Source organism: Chanos chanos, chromosome 9 (genome assembly GCF_902362185.1).
Source record: "Chanos chanos chromosome 9, fChaCha1.1, whole genome shotgun sequence".
Classification (NCBI taxonomy): domain Eukaryota; kingdom Metazoa; phylum Chordata; class Actinopteri; order Gonorynchiformes; family Chanidae; genus Chanos; species Chanos chanos.
The window spans coordinates 15,523,457-15,540,371 of record NC_044503.1 but is presented as its reverse complement, the minus strand read 5'-3'; the positions used below and the strand labels follow the sequence as shown (position 1 = coordinate 15,540,371).

At 42.0% G+C, this 16,915-nt stretch overlaps 1 protein-coding gene across 1 annotated transcript in view; it reads right to left on the bottom strand.

The window, feature by feature from the left end:
- Positions 1–938: 938 nt before the first annotated feature.
- cacna2d3a (calcium channel, voltage-dependent, alpha 2/delta subunit 3a) overlaps positions 939–16,915 on the bottom strand; it is a 172,846-nt gene continuing 156,869 nt past the window's right edge. The window contains exons 33-38 of the mRNA XM_030785246.1: positions 16,859–16,911; positions 16,288–16,343; positions 13,836–13,950; positions 4,755–4,867; positions 2,347–2,429; positions 939–1,034 (exon numbers count right to left, since the gene is read on the bottom strand). Of these exons, the coding sequence (XP_030641106.1) occupies positions 939–1,034; positions 2,347–2,429; positions 4,755–4,867; positions 13,836–13,950; positions 16,288–16,343; positions 16,859–16,911 (516 nt within the window). The remainder of the gene's footprint in view (positions 1,035–2,346; positions 2,430–4,754; positions 4,868–13,835; positions 13,951–16,287; positions 16,344–16,858; positions 16,912–16,915) is intronic.

Here is a 16,915-nt window from a genome sequence, read left to right as displayed (position 1 = left end):
CAAACATGTACAAATACTCACACACAAATACCCAAACACAGACACACTCTCACACACACACACACGCACACACACATCAGGTCTAGAGATTATTTGACATTATACACACACAACACATGCACCCACACACTGATTCAAACACACACATATCAACTGGACAGACCAGCTGACAAAACACACACACATGTGCATACACACACGCATGCTTGCAAACACGGACATGCAAACACACATGCACACACACACACACAAACGTATGTATGGATGCACATAATTCTTAAACAGTAGGCAATGGTGTTTTAAAGATCTTTTTATTTGAAAAAGTACACAAACTGGACTAATGTCTTTCGTAGTAAGGCAAAGCTCAAAGAGAACAACCACTCAGATTTGCAGACTTTCACAGTCCACTTTCACAGTTGTATGGTAACCACTTGCAAATCATAAATAAAACTTTCTACTTTTTAATATCTGTATATTTTTAAGTATTATTTATCATTTGTATTAATTGCACAATAATTATTTCATTTAATAGTTAATTATTTATTAGTTTATTTATTTATTATTTGAAATTCATTAACAAACAACTCACTATTACTCCTGCCATCATTTTAATTGTTATTCTTCTTCTTATTTTTTTCCTTCATATTTTATGAATGTCCACAAAAATGCTGATGTCCTTGTAAAGAAAGAGTGATTCCGTTGCTCTGTGGGCCTCTATCTTCCGTCGGCGTCTTCTTTTCTTTCTTTCTTTTTCTTTTTTTTTTTTTTACTTTTTTTCTCCTCATAATTAGTGTTTGTTTATCTTACTCTCCATAATTGTGTTAATCGATTTATTTGTTAATTTGATCACATTGTTGCATGCCGAGTCGATCCGGGCCTAGCTGAGCGTTGGGGGGGGGGGGGGGGGGGGGGGAGTGAGTGGGTGGAACCTGTGCTCATCACCTAGGTAATGTGCTGGCCAGTAGGGAGAGGAGGAGAGTTGCCGTGAGGGACGGGGTAAAGCCAAACGCACTTCCACACTCCATGGAATTCTCCTATTCAAAGAACAACGATTGAAAAAGCAAAAAACATCACAGTAATTCAGCTGCAGGGAATGATGTCTAGTCCCAAATTACTACTGATTTTTACTGACAGTTGGTTATGAAATGATTCACTGATGCTTTTACTTCCTTCTATTCCAGTTTCTACCAGTTATTACTTTTACAACACTCTTCCATACAGTCAAACTTTGTCTACATTTAGGCACCGTAGTCATTTCTTAAGAGTTGCACGTTAATGGCTATAAACCAGACTCAAATGTTCAAAAGTGAGTGGGAACACTGTTACAGGAAATGTTTCGATTTGCAAACTTCGTCTTGTAAGAGCCTGCTCGGCTGTTCTTCAGTGTGGCTTTATGAAAAGTAAACATTCTCTGTAACAGTGATGATATGTTGGAGGTGAGTAAATGTTCTCTGTTATGGTGATGATGTGTTGGAGGTGAGAGAAAGTTCTACGTTATGGTGATGATGTAGTAAAGGTGAGCAAAAGTTCTGCGTTATGGTGATGATGTGGTAAAGGTGAGTAAAGGTTTTGTGTTATGGTAATGATGTGGTAAAGGTGAGCAAAAGTTCTGTGTTATGGTGATGATGTGTTGGAGGTGAGTGAAAGTTCTGCGTTATGGTGATGATGTGTTGGAGGTGAGTGAAAGAGGTGAGTGAAAGTTCTGTGTTTTGATGATGATGTGTTGGAGGTGAGTGAAAGAGGTGAGTAAAAGTTTTGTGTTATGGTGATGATGTGGTAAAGGTGAGTAAAGGTTGCGTGTTATGGTGATGATGTGGTAAAGGTGAGTAAAGGTTGCGTGTTATGGTGTTGATGTGGTAAAGGTGAGTAAAGGTTGCGTGTTATGGTGATGATGTGGTAAAGGTGAGTAAAGGTTGCGTGTTATGGTGATGATGTGGTAAAGGTGAGTAAAGGTTGCATGTTATGGTGATGATGTGGTAAAGGTGAGTAAAGGTTGCGTGTTATGGTGATGATGTGGTAAAGGTGAGTAAAGGTTGCGTGTTATGGTGATGATGTGGTAAAGGTGAGTAAAGGTTGCGTGTTATGGTGTTGATGTGGTAAAGGTGAGTAAAGGTTGCGTGTTATGGTGATGATGTGGTAAAGGTGAGTAAAGGTTGCGTGTTATGGTGATGATGTGGTAAAGGTGAGTAAAGGTTGCATGTTATGGTGATGATGTGGTAAAGGTGAGTAAAGGTTGCGTGTTATGGTGATGATGTGGTAAAGGTGAGTAAAGGTTGCGTGTTATGGTGATAATATGATGGAGGTCAGTAAAGGTTGTGTGTTATGGTGATGATACGATGGAAGTACCTCAGGGTGGAAAGGATGGCAGGTGTCTGGGCGTCTCCTGTCTTTCTGCAGCTTCAGCCGTTCACATTTCAGAGATTCATTATGTGCAGAGAAATTAAGGAAAAAATGAAACCCCATACACATACACTCACACACACACACCACAAACAATAAGGCACAAAACACAGGACGTTCATTAAGGGCCTTAAAATTTTGGAGGACATTCAATTTAAGTGAACGTACTGAGAAAGAAAACTCTAAACTAGGTCACCCCCCTGTTTACTGAGTCAGTATTTTTGTAAGAAATGCAGATGTGCAAATTTTTGCTCAAGTTCAAAGCACTTGCAGAGTTAAATAAGCATTATATATCATTTTTATGAGAAGCTGAGAATACCAACCAGAAGATTACTTCACATCTTATAAAGTTCGTTTATAAAATCATTATACTAAAACGCACAATTACAGGAATGTTCAAATAACAGTGCAAAGGTGAAAATATTTGGCATGTAATGTTCATATAATGTTCTATGAATGATATGATGTTTGAATACTCTAAAAAAATTACACGCATTTTTGTTCTCAAAATATTCATCCATGAAATTCCAAGTGTCCGGAGAGTTTTCCCAGATCCTAAATGTGTTAGCTGGGAAGTCATAAAGATCTGAGCAGATCCTAAACTTTAGTAGTAAAAAAATACAACAGTGAATTTATTGAAACAGCAGGGTCATAGCCGGGCAGACAGAATGGTGGAAAAAAACATAGGCTTGGGAATTATGTAGGGTCGGACCCTGCATACTTAGGAAGAGCTGAAACCACACGCACGCACGCACGCGCACACGCACACACACACACGCACACGCGCACACACACATTCTCTCTCTCTCATACACACATACACTCTCTCTCTCTCTCATGCACACGCACATGTACACGTACATGCACACGCGCACACACACACACACACGCACACACACGTGTGCACACACATATTCACATTCTCTCTCTCTCTCGTACATGCACGCACACACACACACACACACACACACACTTAGACACATACTCTGAGTGTTTGAGAGCTGAGCTCTTTATGTAATGGACGGCCTGTTGTTGATCATTTTCCCTGAATTTTGGGGCCATTGTGAAATAAACCATCTGTTGGTGCTCTGCTGAGAGAGCACATATTGTTTTAAAACCTCAGTCATTCACAATGGCAATCTTCTCATTTCAGCAAACGTCTCACAGGCTTTTCATCCCCACAATACAGCAAAGGCCTAATAAACCAGCACACACACACACTCACACACACATGCTCACACAAATTCACAAACAAAAAAATGTAACAGCAAATTAAAATGTATTCTTTTTTTCACCCCTTCCTTAGAATTTCCCCTCCGGACAAAACTGAAAAACATTAATTTGACCAGCATAATAGCGTTGGCACTTTTGAAATTTATGAGAACTGCGCTTATGCATATTAAAGGAATACTTAAAAGACATTACTCAATCCTTTTTTCTCTCTTTCTTTCTCCTTTTTTTTTGGTTTTCATTGTCTGATGAAATGAAAGAAGTAAACCAAACAAACAGAGGAATAACAAACCTCAGATCCCCTGGTGTTGGAACCATACGCTTTGTAATGAAAACCTGCTCGTAGTGGCTGACACTTGGCAGCTGCTATGGTCTATAGACTCATATTAATGTTTTCATATCACACAGGGTAGAAACTGTTAACAGCCAACTACCTGATAAACACCACTGTGTGTGTGTGTGTGTGTGTGTGTGTGTGTGTGTGTGTGGGTTTGTGCGTGTGTCATAGGACAGACATATGACTTTATGGCCCATATTATGAGGGAGAAAATGAAAAAAAAAAAAAAAAAACCCCACACAAATATAAATAAAAACAAGCCCTAAGAAACAAGGCCTTTTGGACATTTGATTGTAATTCAAGAGAGGGGCCCGATTGACCCAGAGTCAGCACGGAGCCTCAATGTGTCCACAGATGTGGTTGAAACATAATTTCTTTTCTCTCCAAATGGCACTTAAAGAGCGCGGACTGCTATTTGCAGTGTAATAACTCGGTCAATGGGTAAAACTAACAGTGCCCTTTGAAGGCCGCCGCTAAACAATGGCCGCGTTCCAAAACACTAAAGTGACATCCTCTCGCCGTCTCCTCGCTCAGGAGCACTGGGTCCAAACATGGACAGGACGGCCGGAATCAAAACGCCTGGAAACCCGCTTCCATGGAAACCCACTTAAGCCCATGCCGTCTGTCTAAAGGTCAGTGCAAAAATGAAGGAGTCACAAAGAAAGGAAGCCTCTTTAGGGTTTTGGAACGTGGCCAAGCACCTCAATCAAAAACTTTTTTTTTCCTGCACTCTTCCTCCAGTCCTCCAATTCTGTCCAATTGGATCTCGCTTTCTCTCTAAGGATATAAATGATCTCAATGGGATCCATTGTGATTGGTCCGATCTCTTGACAGTCACACTTGTTGTCCACCACCACCATAAACAGATTACTGCTGGGAATCTGCTGTATCACGAACGACCTGGAGAAGATAAATAAGGAGAGAGAAGAAAAATAAATACAAATGATTTTCACTGAGTCAGACATATGTATATGTGTTTGTATTTCCAAAAATTGTGTGTGTGTGTGTGTGTGTGTGTGCGCGTGTGTGTGTGTGTGTGTATGTGTGTGTGTGTTTTTATTAGAGTCAGCATTCTGAGTTATATATTTATGTATATTTAGAAACACACACACACAGACACACAGATACACAGATACACAGACACACACAAAGACACACACTTTGATTCCATTATGTCATTGGATTCAAATATACACCAAAAGGCAACATATATCTTAAATTCACCTCATATGTCTTTTACTATCTTCCTCCATGTCTCTCTTTCACACGCAGTTATCTGTTTCCGTATCAATCTCTCTCTCTCTCTCTCTCTCTCTCACATACACACACACACACACACACACACACACGTACACTCACAGTACAGTTTAAAGAAGGCAAAGGGTGTGATGTCTCTGTGTATTAATGAGTTTGCCGGAGCGAAGTAGAGCAGAGAATGGTTACAGCGTTCCACTTCCCCACATGTGCTCTCACTGTTTCATCTTCACTCACTACTTTTATCATATTCACCAGAATGCAGCCAGAGCCCTGGCCAATGAAGTGTTGCAAAATATAAAACATTCAAAAGGAAACAAATTGGAACCACACTGAAATTCCAACTCTGCTTTTTACAGGAGATTTTTATGGGTTTGGGAGATGGAGTTTGAGTTTTGAGTCTGGACTTTTTTGATTTATGAATCTCGAAGAGACATATGAAAATGAGAGATCGAGGAGGATGAGCCCTCTCTCTCTCTCTCTCTCTCTCTCTCTCTCTCTTACTCTCTCCCTCTCCCTCTCTCTCTCTCTCTGTCTCTTTTCCTTCCTATCTCCTTTATCTCCTTCTCCCTCTTCCATGGCGTACGTGATTTATGGTTCTCCTTGTGGAGCATTTATCACACACCAGTGGTCTGCTCCACTCTGAGAGGCCCACCGTTACACACACTCTCAGTCTAACCCAGAAACACACACCCTCTAAACCTACAGCCACTTAGTCCAACCCTGAAACACAGCATCAATATTAGACCAGCTTGGTCTAGCCCATAACGCACACACACACACACAAATACCCCACAGAGCTTGATCAACTCAATCTAAGACAAAAAACTGCTTGGTTACATTCCACTGTCCGCATATTTATGGTCCAACTAGAACTGATATCAAGCGGAGATCATCTTGGCCGCCAATTTCTCTCTCTCCCTTTTTTTTCTTTCTTTTTTTTTTATATGATCCCAAAACCTAAGCACTCCAGATGAAGAATGCATGAAGTATCCCTTGATGTTGCATAGTTGGAGGACCACAGTTTTCAAGTGCGCCCCTTGGTTGAAACCAGTTGCCAGAATTCCAAGAAGCCTTTTACAACTAAAGAGAGAACTCTGAACATATTTCATATTTTTGATAGTATTTTATGAGGAGTATTTTCCTTTTGAAAACTCTCCTTGCTTAATTACAAGAGAAATGTGGCACGTAAGCTAGATAGTTGTAAATTTAAGCTTGCTAGCTGCTGTTATCCATGGTGCTAACGATCCAATCAATACAGAGTAATGTGAAAAGAGGTCAGGAATTCCTTTCGGTTTGCTGGAGTGTTTTTGTGTTTCAGTTCCGTGGGACTGATGTAAGAATCGTTGAAAAGAGGATGGGAAAACAGATCATGAAAAAAGATTTGTACTTTGTTTGCAGAGCGGGCACGACTGCAGATTTTGGCTGAAGGTAGCTTCCACCGTTTGAGAGGCAAGAGCTGAACTGAAACCCTGTTCGCAAACTCATGAGTGAACGCAGTTCTGGTCTGGGGGTTTGTCCTAAAGTAGATGGGGTGAAAACTGCAGGAATCTGGGGTACAGTTCAACAGAACTCCAGTGTGGTTCACATTTGATGTGAAAGCTATCCGATCCAAAACCAGGAAGTAAATGTTATTTATGATGTGTAATTTGTTAAATGTTAAATTATGTTAAATTATTACACCGTTAAATGTGAAGTTATTAATTAACATGCAATTTTCAAAACCGCTAACAATGTCAAAAATAGCGACCAGAGGATAGCTACGTGGCAATTCACGCCTGTTGCATCTAAAAACTATTCGGGAAATAACTGCAGGTAGCCACGCTGTTCGTTCACCTTGGGGGTAGGCGTGTATGGTCTGCAAGCAAAGCTGCAAATTCATTTCGCATTCCCGCCGGACCAGGGTTTGCAACCAAAAAATGTGAGGTGAAAGGAGACCAGCGGGGGCAGGGGGAGGGGAGAATAATCACACTCGGGTACAGACCAGCTGAACGGACCAAGTGTGAAAGCAGCCTTAGCCTTACTGGTTTTTATATGAATCCAAGTACTGCAGACTAAGAGTGAATGAAGTATGCAAACACCTATGTCCCAGGTAAACATTCGACCTCTAATTTACTGGTTGGGGCATGAAGAAAAGAACTTCAGAGCTTCAACATTAGATTTGGGGAACCACACAGTTTCATTCTGAATAGGGTGACCATACGTCCTCTTTTTCCCGGACATGTCCTCATTTTCGGACCTAAAAAATGCATCCGGCCGGGATTTCTAAATCGGCACAAATGTCCGGGATTTGGCTTTTGCTTTCCACAGTCGCCATTCATTGCGTGTGCATTTGCATTGATTTGACCTCTTTCTTTAGGTCCCGCCCTCTCGCACGCCACCAATGGACGGTCGTGTACACGATCATGCCATAAACAGTGGTTAAACTGCATTACCGTTAACACCGCAGCAACAGCCAAGAGACCTTAAGAAAGCCGTAAAGCCACCAAAACTTGGAAAGAAATAAGGTCATCTTGCCACTGTTATTATGCTAGTGGTTATTTGTCTTATTAAAAACTAGCCGACTATGTATTGCGGCAGTTAAGTACAGATGCATTTTCACATTGCATTGTCAGCCATCAGCCTTACATGCGCGACGGCAGGAACGAAAAGTGACATACACTTAAATTTCCCCATAAGTTAGGAGGGGAACGCACCCCCCCCCCCCCCCAACCCCCATCCTCTTTTTGGAAGACCTAACCATGGTCACCGTAATTCTGAAGATCCTGTGAGGTATCCTGGAAAGAGCAGAGAGCAGTGGGGGAGGGTAGGATAAGAGCAAGCCTGACAGTGGAAAAGACAGTGGGCGAGAGGAGCTGTGGCAGGAGAGATGATTGGAGCTGTCTTTAACTCTCTGTCTTTAACTCTGGGAGAAACGCTGGAGACAGGGTTACAGGCGCTGCTAACAGGCTGGGAGTACCCCTCATGCTGGGAATGATAATCCAGTGTGGCGCTGAAACTGGGATTTGGTTGAGGTAGCCCCACACAGTCTGGTGGAAGCACGCCCAGACCCTGGGAAGCTGCTCAATTCCATCCAAAACAGTATCTGTATGAATTTGACTAAAGTCTAAATCATAAAAATATTTACCCTACATTAACCGAGTCTAACCCAAGAACAGCATGTCTACCCTTAGACCAACTAACAATCTCAGCCAGTATCTACGTAACAGTGACTTTAGAAAAAATTCCTGCATACATACAAATATCCGAGAATACTTCTCAGAGACTTGAATGACCTCTCACACAAAGCGAAGGAAAGTATTTGCCCTTGTGTTGCGTGTTTCTTTTTCTTTTGTGTGAGGTGGGTTTGATTTGGTGCCCGCTGGAGTTCTTTCCCATCATGGGCAATCTAACAGTTAAAATTGAAAAAAAAAAAAAAAAAGAAAAAGAAAAAACCCACTCACGCTAGTGCCACTGAGGTATTTCAGAAGAGTCATGCTATGCTGTATTGTGAGGATAATCTGACCTTAATTCATCCCAAATGCATCGCCGCAAAACGACAATAATATAAAATTAAAGTCCACTTTAGAGAGGACAGCTTGATCAGATTCAAAATCAATCTCTCTTAAAAATCTGCCTGTAAAACCAAATTTGAAGTTACCCTTTCCAACATAATAAGACACAGAAGTCCAAACTGAAACCACCGTCATTCATTCGTATTCTATATCTGTAACAGTTCATTCACAGGCGAACCCTCCAAACCGACGCAGTCGCCATGAAGGCACAGGCAACGGAGTCCAAGTCAATCAGACGACACAAAACAGAGCTCCTGTGTGCTGGCGAGAGAGGTCCTTTTCAGCATATGCAGATATACATACATATATGCTACCAGACCCTTACCTGTCCTTGTCTTCTATGAACACACACACACGTATAAACACGTGCTCATGCACGCACACACAGACATAAAACAGACACAGGTGAGAAACAGGAAACGCCAAGGTAGCAACATCTTCACATCTGTCAGTCTGAGTAAAAACGGGGCCCATCCTGCTTTATAACACACACACACACACTCACACACACTCTCACACTCATACACACACACACACACACATGCGTGCAAACACGCACAAAACTCACACACACACAACACTAACCCCACACATGGTTAATAAAATGGATGTACCATTTTTTAGTTTAACCTAACCACTCCCTCCCAGAGAGATTAATTATTGCAGTCTATGACATATAATGAGTTTTTAAGCACAGTATTAAAACACAGGAGTAATTACTAAGACAACAATCTGAAATTGTATAAACGTCTGTCTGTTTGTGTGAATACTATTATATTAATGTGTGTGTATGAGGACAGGGGCGGTTTCAACATATCTGATAAACCATTTAACTTAGTAAAGTGCATTGGGAAAAAACTACATATGTATAAAGTCATGGATTTGAAAATGTATATAAAAGCATTTGGTTTACATCTGGTCTAATGTACATTAAAGCCCAGGATAAAACTTATCTTACCTCAAACTCTATAAAGAAGTCTAGAATTGTATTTTACAACCATGATTCCTGTAATTCTCCACTTTTTAAGATTACATTACAACTAAACATTATAGTATTTTGTCATATCCTATCAGATATAAGTAAAAGACCTGGACAGTCAATTATGGGCTGTTTTTAGAGCGGTACGAGAGAGACAATTCACTAAAACACAGCTAATGGCTAACTCTCTGACTGCACCATCATATTTTTCTTGGTATGAAACGAGGCATAAAAATCAGAAACCCTCTGTGCTCTCATTCTGTGTGTGTGTGTGTGTGTGTGTGTGTGTGTGAGTGTGTGTGTGTGTGTGTGTGTGATCTTAAATCAGGCCTATAAATGCTCTGGGAAGACGTCTGAAGGCAGACTCAGGGATAGGGGCACAGTGACTATTACTGAAAGTTTATACTCCCTCTACAAGCACTTTGATGATAAACCACCCACATCCCCCTTCTCTCTCTCCCTCTCCCTCTCTCTCTCCCTCTCTCTCTCTCTCTCCTTCTCTCCCCCTCTCTCTCTCTCTCTCTCTCTCTCTCTCTCTCTCCCTCTCTCCCCCCCTCTCTCTCTCTGTTCTTATGAGCATCACAGCAGCCAGAGAGCACAGGTGTGTGACTGTAAGATATCTTTCTGTGGTTAAAGTTGTGGTATAAACACACCCGCCCACATACGCACACACACACACACACACACACACACGCATACACACACACATACACACACACACACACACACCCGCCCACCTATCCACACACACACACAAACACACAAAAACACACACATTTCCTCACATACATACACGCTCACTACACAAGCGTTTATACACACATACACAACTCGCACACAGAACAGAATCTCAGAAAACATACATATTGAGCAGACACTCACATGGCCACACACACACACGCACCCACACATACATCCACTCACACTCTCTCTAACTCTCTTTTATGCACACACACACATACACACACACACATTCACACTCAACAAATGGTAAAGGTTAAAGTAGACTAGAAAATGGGAGCACTTAGCAAGACAAACACACTTGACTGTGCCTCACACAGTTCAGGAACACATGACCGTACAAGTTTGATATGCCCATAAATTCAGCTTCCCCTAAAACTGCATACACACTTCATACATTTACACACACACACACACACACATTTGCCTTGGACAAGACCTCACACTCTATGTATTCACATGTACTTCTGTCTGATACTATATCAATTGCACCGCCACCGATGCTCTCTCTCTCCCACTCTCTACCACACACACACACACACACACACACACACACACACACACACATGTGCGCACAAACACTCTCTGATCCACCTGCACACACATGGCTGTGGTGCATGGCACTGATGAAGTGACCACACGCATGAATAGTGACATGTCCCACACACACACACACACACACACACACCGTCAACACCATTGATGCTAGGAGGCCACACAGAGTGGGTAAAGAGCCCTGAGCATTTCACAGATGGATTCACTGAAATCTTCCAAGACCTCTTATCACTGACCAGAAGTCCAACTCATGTGTGAGTGGATTAATAAAGGACCTCTAATCTGTAATCTCTAATCTGTAAATACAATTTGTGCCACAGTGACCGAGACTACACTGTAGTGTTGTCTTAACTGCATTGATTTTAAGCTCACAAATAAACCATGCTATTAGCAAGTCCCCAAAAGCATAGATGGTAACATATCCATACATTTACTGACAGATATTGAGATGATAGAACTGTACGGAAAACCCCAGCGGCTAAACAGTTAAAGTGGATATCAGATAAAACATCTGCTACCACTGCTATGAGAATAGTAAAAAGACTAAAGTTGACTGTAATAGGAAACAGATGGTTGCTATCGATATCCCGGACAATTAACAGGCAAAGAGCAGTATCAGGTAACGCAAAAAAAAAAGAAGAAGAAAAAGAACGAAAAACAAAAAAACAAAATGTCTGTACTATCCCTCATCTTTCTCATTAAAACAGATTTACTTTAAAACAGATTTACTCAGAACGGTGTCACCCCTATGAAATCAGAGTGGTAAGATAACTTTCACACTGAGAGGAAGGGTGAGACAGAGAGAGAGAGAGACCCTGACTCTATTCTAATCAATTTCCTTTATCCAAACAAGATTAGCCTAATCCAGGCCTGCGGGTAGACATGCTTTAATGAGATTACCATTTCTGCTGCCTTACGTCCAGGCCGTCCTGGCGAGGTCGCGGACGCGGGACAGTTTGGGCGAGGTTCAACATGCCTGCCCATCCACTTGCCCTCCCCCGTCCCTCTGGCAGAAGTCTGTGATTGGCTGTAAATGTGTTAAAATGCTTGGGACTGCAGCCACACACAGGAGGCAAAGAATGGCTCTTTAGTGTGTTTAATATGAGGTAGTCTATCATTAATGACAGTGCTGTTTGGATTTCTCCCTCTGGACATCACACACACACACACACACACGCACGCATGCACGCGCACAGGCACACACACACACACACACACACACACACACACACACAGGCACGCACAACGTACGTGCACACATACACACATACGTACACACACTCACACACACTCACACACACGCGCGCTTGTTTTTCTCATTCCCCCGCTCTGTTCTTCGGCCTGATCCACTCGGTAGATGCCCCATGACCCTATGTGCCCGGGAGAAGGGTGTGTGTGTATGTTCTCTGATACCCTAACATATGCACATGCCAACATATACATAATTACACACACACACACACACACACACACTCACAGCATACATAGACCCATATTGCATGAGCACGCCAACAAATACATTTACTCAGAAGGCAGACACACGCATGCTCAGACTCTCTCTCTCTCTCTCTCTCTCTCTCTCTCTCTCTCTCTCTCTCTCACACACACACACACACACACATCTCAACTTCATGTGAAGTTTCCACAGCTGGGAGCAATGAAGCCTTTATTTGAGTGATCCATAGAACACCCCGCAATTGCCTGAGAAAGAAAAAAAAAACCTTAAATAGTTAATGGGGACCACACTAATTTTCTCATTTTTCTCTCTTTTCCCTTCCCTCCCTCTTTCTCTCTCGCTTCGACAGGCTCGTATTTTCTACTACTTATCCGAGATGTGTGGGTTCCCTGTGAATTCCATGTTTTAATCAGGTATATTTCTTCTCTTACAAAGTAAAAAAAAAGGACAAAATGTCTGGATTTTGGTCATATATTTCTCCTGGCGTTGTACTCTCTTATTCGGAAGATGAAGTAATAAAATCACGGCGCAGTGAGAGAATTAAATATGTTTTTGGAGTTCAAACAGTCAGCAGTGAGTGTGTGCTGGCGGCCCAGGCCACTGTGATTCCACTGTCACTGACAGTTAATGAATAGTGTTGTGTTTAAGAAGGGGGGGGGGTTGTTATGTTTTATAGTTTGTGCTGGAAATATAGACCTAACTAAGGCAAAAGCTGTCATGTATTTAACAAATAGGTGAGGTATGCAGTAGATGCTGCACATGCACATACACACATGTATGCACACACACACACACACACACACACACACACACACACACACACACACAGGGCGTTAACGCATACACACACTTGTCAGCTTAATGAAAGTAATAGGCTTGTTTCAAAGCAGGACAGTGCATATTTGTGGAATTCAAAAACATGCATACACACAGAAAGACAGTGAGCATAAAGAGGACACAAAACAAGAAAGAAAGACAGAAAGGAAGAAAGAAGGACAGAAAGAGTATTTGTGTGTGTGCGTGTGTGTGTGTATGTGTGTCTAAGTGTGAGTGTGTGGATATGTGTGGTATGACTGAAAATGTGTGCATGGTTGCTTGTGTGGGAGTGTGTGTGTGTGTGTGCTCGCATATGTGGGCTATGAGTGAATATGTGTATGTGTACGTATGGTTATGTATGTATGCATGCATATATGAATATGTATGTGTGTGTGTGTATGTATGTGTGTGTGTGTGTGTGTGTGTGTGTGTGTGTGTGTGTGTGTGTGTGTGTGTGTGTGTGTGTGTGTGTGTGTGTGTGTGTGTGTGTGTGTACGTCTGTTTTGAACATACTTGATGCAGCCATTACACTCAATGTTGCCGGTGGTTTCTTTAATGGTGCGCTCTGAGATGAATGCTGGGTATTCTGTATCACATGGAACCAGCATAGTCTTCCCTGCCCTCTGAGCTAGAGAGAGAGAGAGAGAGAGAGAGAGCGAAGGAGGAAAAGATTGTCTTAGAGTGTATGCAGTGAAAGGCCATGTAAGTGTAAGGCTATTCATCATTTGACTGCACTACATGACACTTGCTGTTTCGTCCCGGTGTTTTCAGAGCCAAGTTCATTACATTGGCTTAGCGCTGCTGCCACCTAGTGTTGCTTAAAGGAACTGTACGATAAATGCTTTTGTAAAGTAGCATGTATTTTTTAAATTGGAAAAAAAACAAAACAAGAAATGCTCTTCAGTGGAGGGTCACAACACTGGATTAAGCATTGTTTTCATATCTGTAACATAAAATATAATCTCTGTGCCTTCTTCATGGATTCACTTGGTGTGGTCTAATTTAATTTAAGATCAAATATTACATGTGTTATAATGTTACAAAATGTGTCTGTCTTAAATAGTTTTTTTTTTTATGTATAGATGCATCTGGTTTTCATATGACGTCTAGAGCAATACGTTTGCGTTTGCGGTCGATTATTGCCAAAGATATGCTCATAAATTCTTCCTCATATAATTACTGCACGCGATTTGTGGGAGCAGTAGCAAATACTGAGGCCTACATATTTTTCCCCCTGTGTCATTATCATTCTTAATGAAGCAGGGATGGTTTATGCGCAGCGGTCGGAGCTTGCTAAGGATGAGAATATGACAGGCGCTTCCTCAATTCGGCAAAAAGCCGAAGCCAGAATCTTCCGCTGGATTCATGCTTTAAACTGACTGGGGGGAGATATGTCGGCTATACTGGTGTCTTAGCTCCGCCAGGTTGGACTGAATTCTTCGTAAGAGGATTTTGATCGGATGCAGGCTTAAATTTAAATCTCTAAATGTTTCTCTTTAATTTCTTTTGTCCTAGAGTAGGCTCTGATGCTTCATAATGTAATGCAGAATCGTTTGTCCACCTCCGTGACTTTTGCGGATTTGGCCGGCAGACGGTTTTAACGAACTGGATAGTGCTTTTATTGTGCGCCGTTTAGGAGGAAGGTCGCTATCGTAGCCAGCAGTGTATGAAACTATCTCTCTTTCTCTCTCTCTCTCTCTCACTCACACACACACACACACTAACAGCGCCCCCAAACTGCTTTTTTCATTTGCGATGATGAATGTGTCCCACAGGGCTTAAGGAGAGCTGATATCCTTACTTGCAAAGCTACTACTTTGCTGATAAATTTAGATTGTATGTTTGTGTGTGTGTGTGTATGTGTGTGTGTATGTGTGTGAGAGAGAGAGAGAGAGAGAGAGAGAGGATGTGCAGGAGTGTCAGAGAGTGATTTTTATAGTTTTGAAAACTACTGGCAAGACCTCTACTTTTTTCACACTCTGAGATCTTTCTCATGCCCCAGTGTTCCACTGATATTTTACAGAGGAGAACTCAGAATATGATGAACTCAATAAAAAGGGAGCCGTGCCTTCCAGTCTTCTGCCTTGGCAGCAACATCTCTCTGTTATAAAGAGGTGGAAATTACTTCTTAAAACACACTTTTCACAGGTCATAAAGAGCCTGGACCTACAACCTACAGCAACGCAATCCACACACACACACACACACACGTACAGACAAACACACACACATTGAGACATAAAGTAGACACAGGTGTGAAACAGAAGACATCTGACAATCTGTATAAAATTGGTCTAGTCAAGTACTTTAACACACTTTTACACATGCACACATACATACACATACACATACACACACACACACACACACACACACGCATGCACACACACACTCACACACAATCTTTCAAGGTCAGCTAAGGGGAAAAGTATTTGGCATTACTGCCATTTGGACTTCCTGCAGAACTACTGAATTTACAGTGACCTAAATGAAACCTCGCCTGTGTGTGTGTGTGTGTGTGCATGCGTGAGTGTGGTGTCTATGTTTATGTGAATCTTCACGGAAGAACCAGTCATTGTCATATCTGTTTTTTGGAAAGCTCCAGCATGTGTGTGTGTATGTGTGCGTGTGTGTGTGTGTTTGAGATTTTTCAGAACACTTTTGTTGAGGCGTGAAACCACAGTCAGGACCCAGTGTGGTCAGCCTCTGAATGACCCTGAATCACAGCAGCCTCTGAATGAAGATGGTTTGACCCTGAGGCTCAGCCAATCAGAGCCAGCCATGAATGGGGATGGTTTGAGGTTTGTGGGCAAGTTTGACCTTTGTCACTGAGGCGTCTTAGAATACCAACAAGCCAAAATGTGTAAATCTGAAAGAGTTCAAACTGTCTCTCTCTCCCTCTCTGACTCATACCCACCAGCACACACACACACACACACACACACGCACACACACACACACTTACCTTTAGCTGTAAGGTCTGAGTACCACCAACTATACAAGTTAAATTCCACCAGAAAACTACAAAGAGAGACAGAGAGAGAGAGAGAGAGAGACAGAGAGAGAGAGAGAGAGAGAGAGAGAGAGAGAGAGAGAGAGAGAATGTATATCAATATTGTTTTTATCCTATTCATATATGTAAACACCACAAAAATGGAAATCTTATCTTGAGCAGTATATGGTAAACATCAGCCCAACAAGGTGTTTCTTATTTCTTTATTGGGCTGTTTGATTTATAATATCCTGGACAGTAAAATGCAGAAGACTTCACACAGGCATAAACCCTTACACAAGGCCACCCACCAACACCCAGTCCCACTCCGTTACCGCAGTAACACAACCAGGGCCAGATGACTGATTCACCCTGGGATTTCTCAGCTTAAATGCTAACATGAGGATGTCATTACCATCTGTCATGATGTCATCAGACAGACAGACAGAGAGAGTGAGACAGACAGGGAGAGAGAGAGAGAGAGAGAGAGAATGAGAGGGAGAGAGAGAGAGAGAGAGAGAGAGAGAGAGATGCAATTCCATACATGACAAGTTCTGTCAGAAGCCACTTGACTGTTGCGAAGATGGCAAAGTAGGGCTGT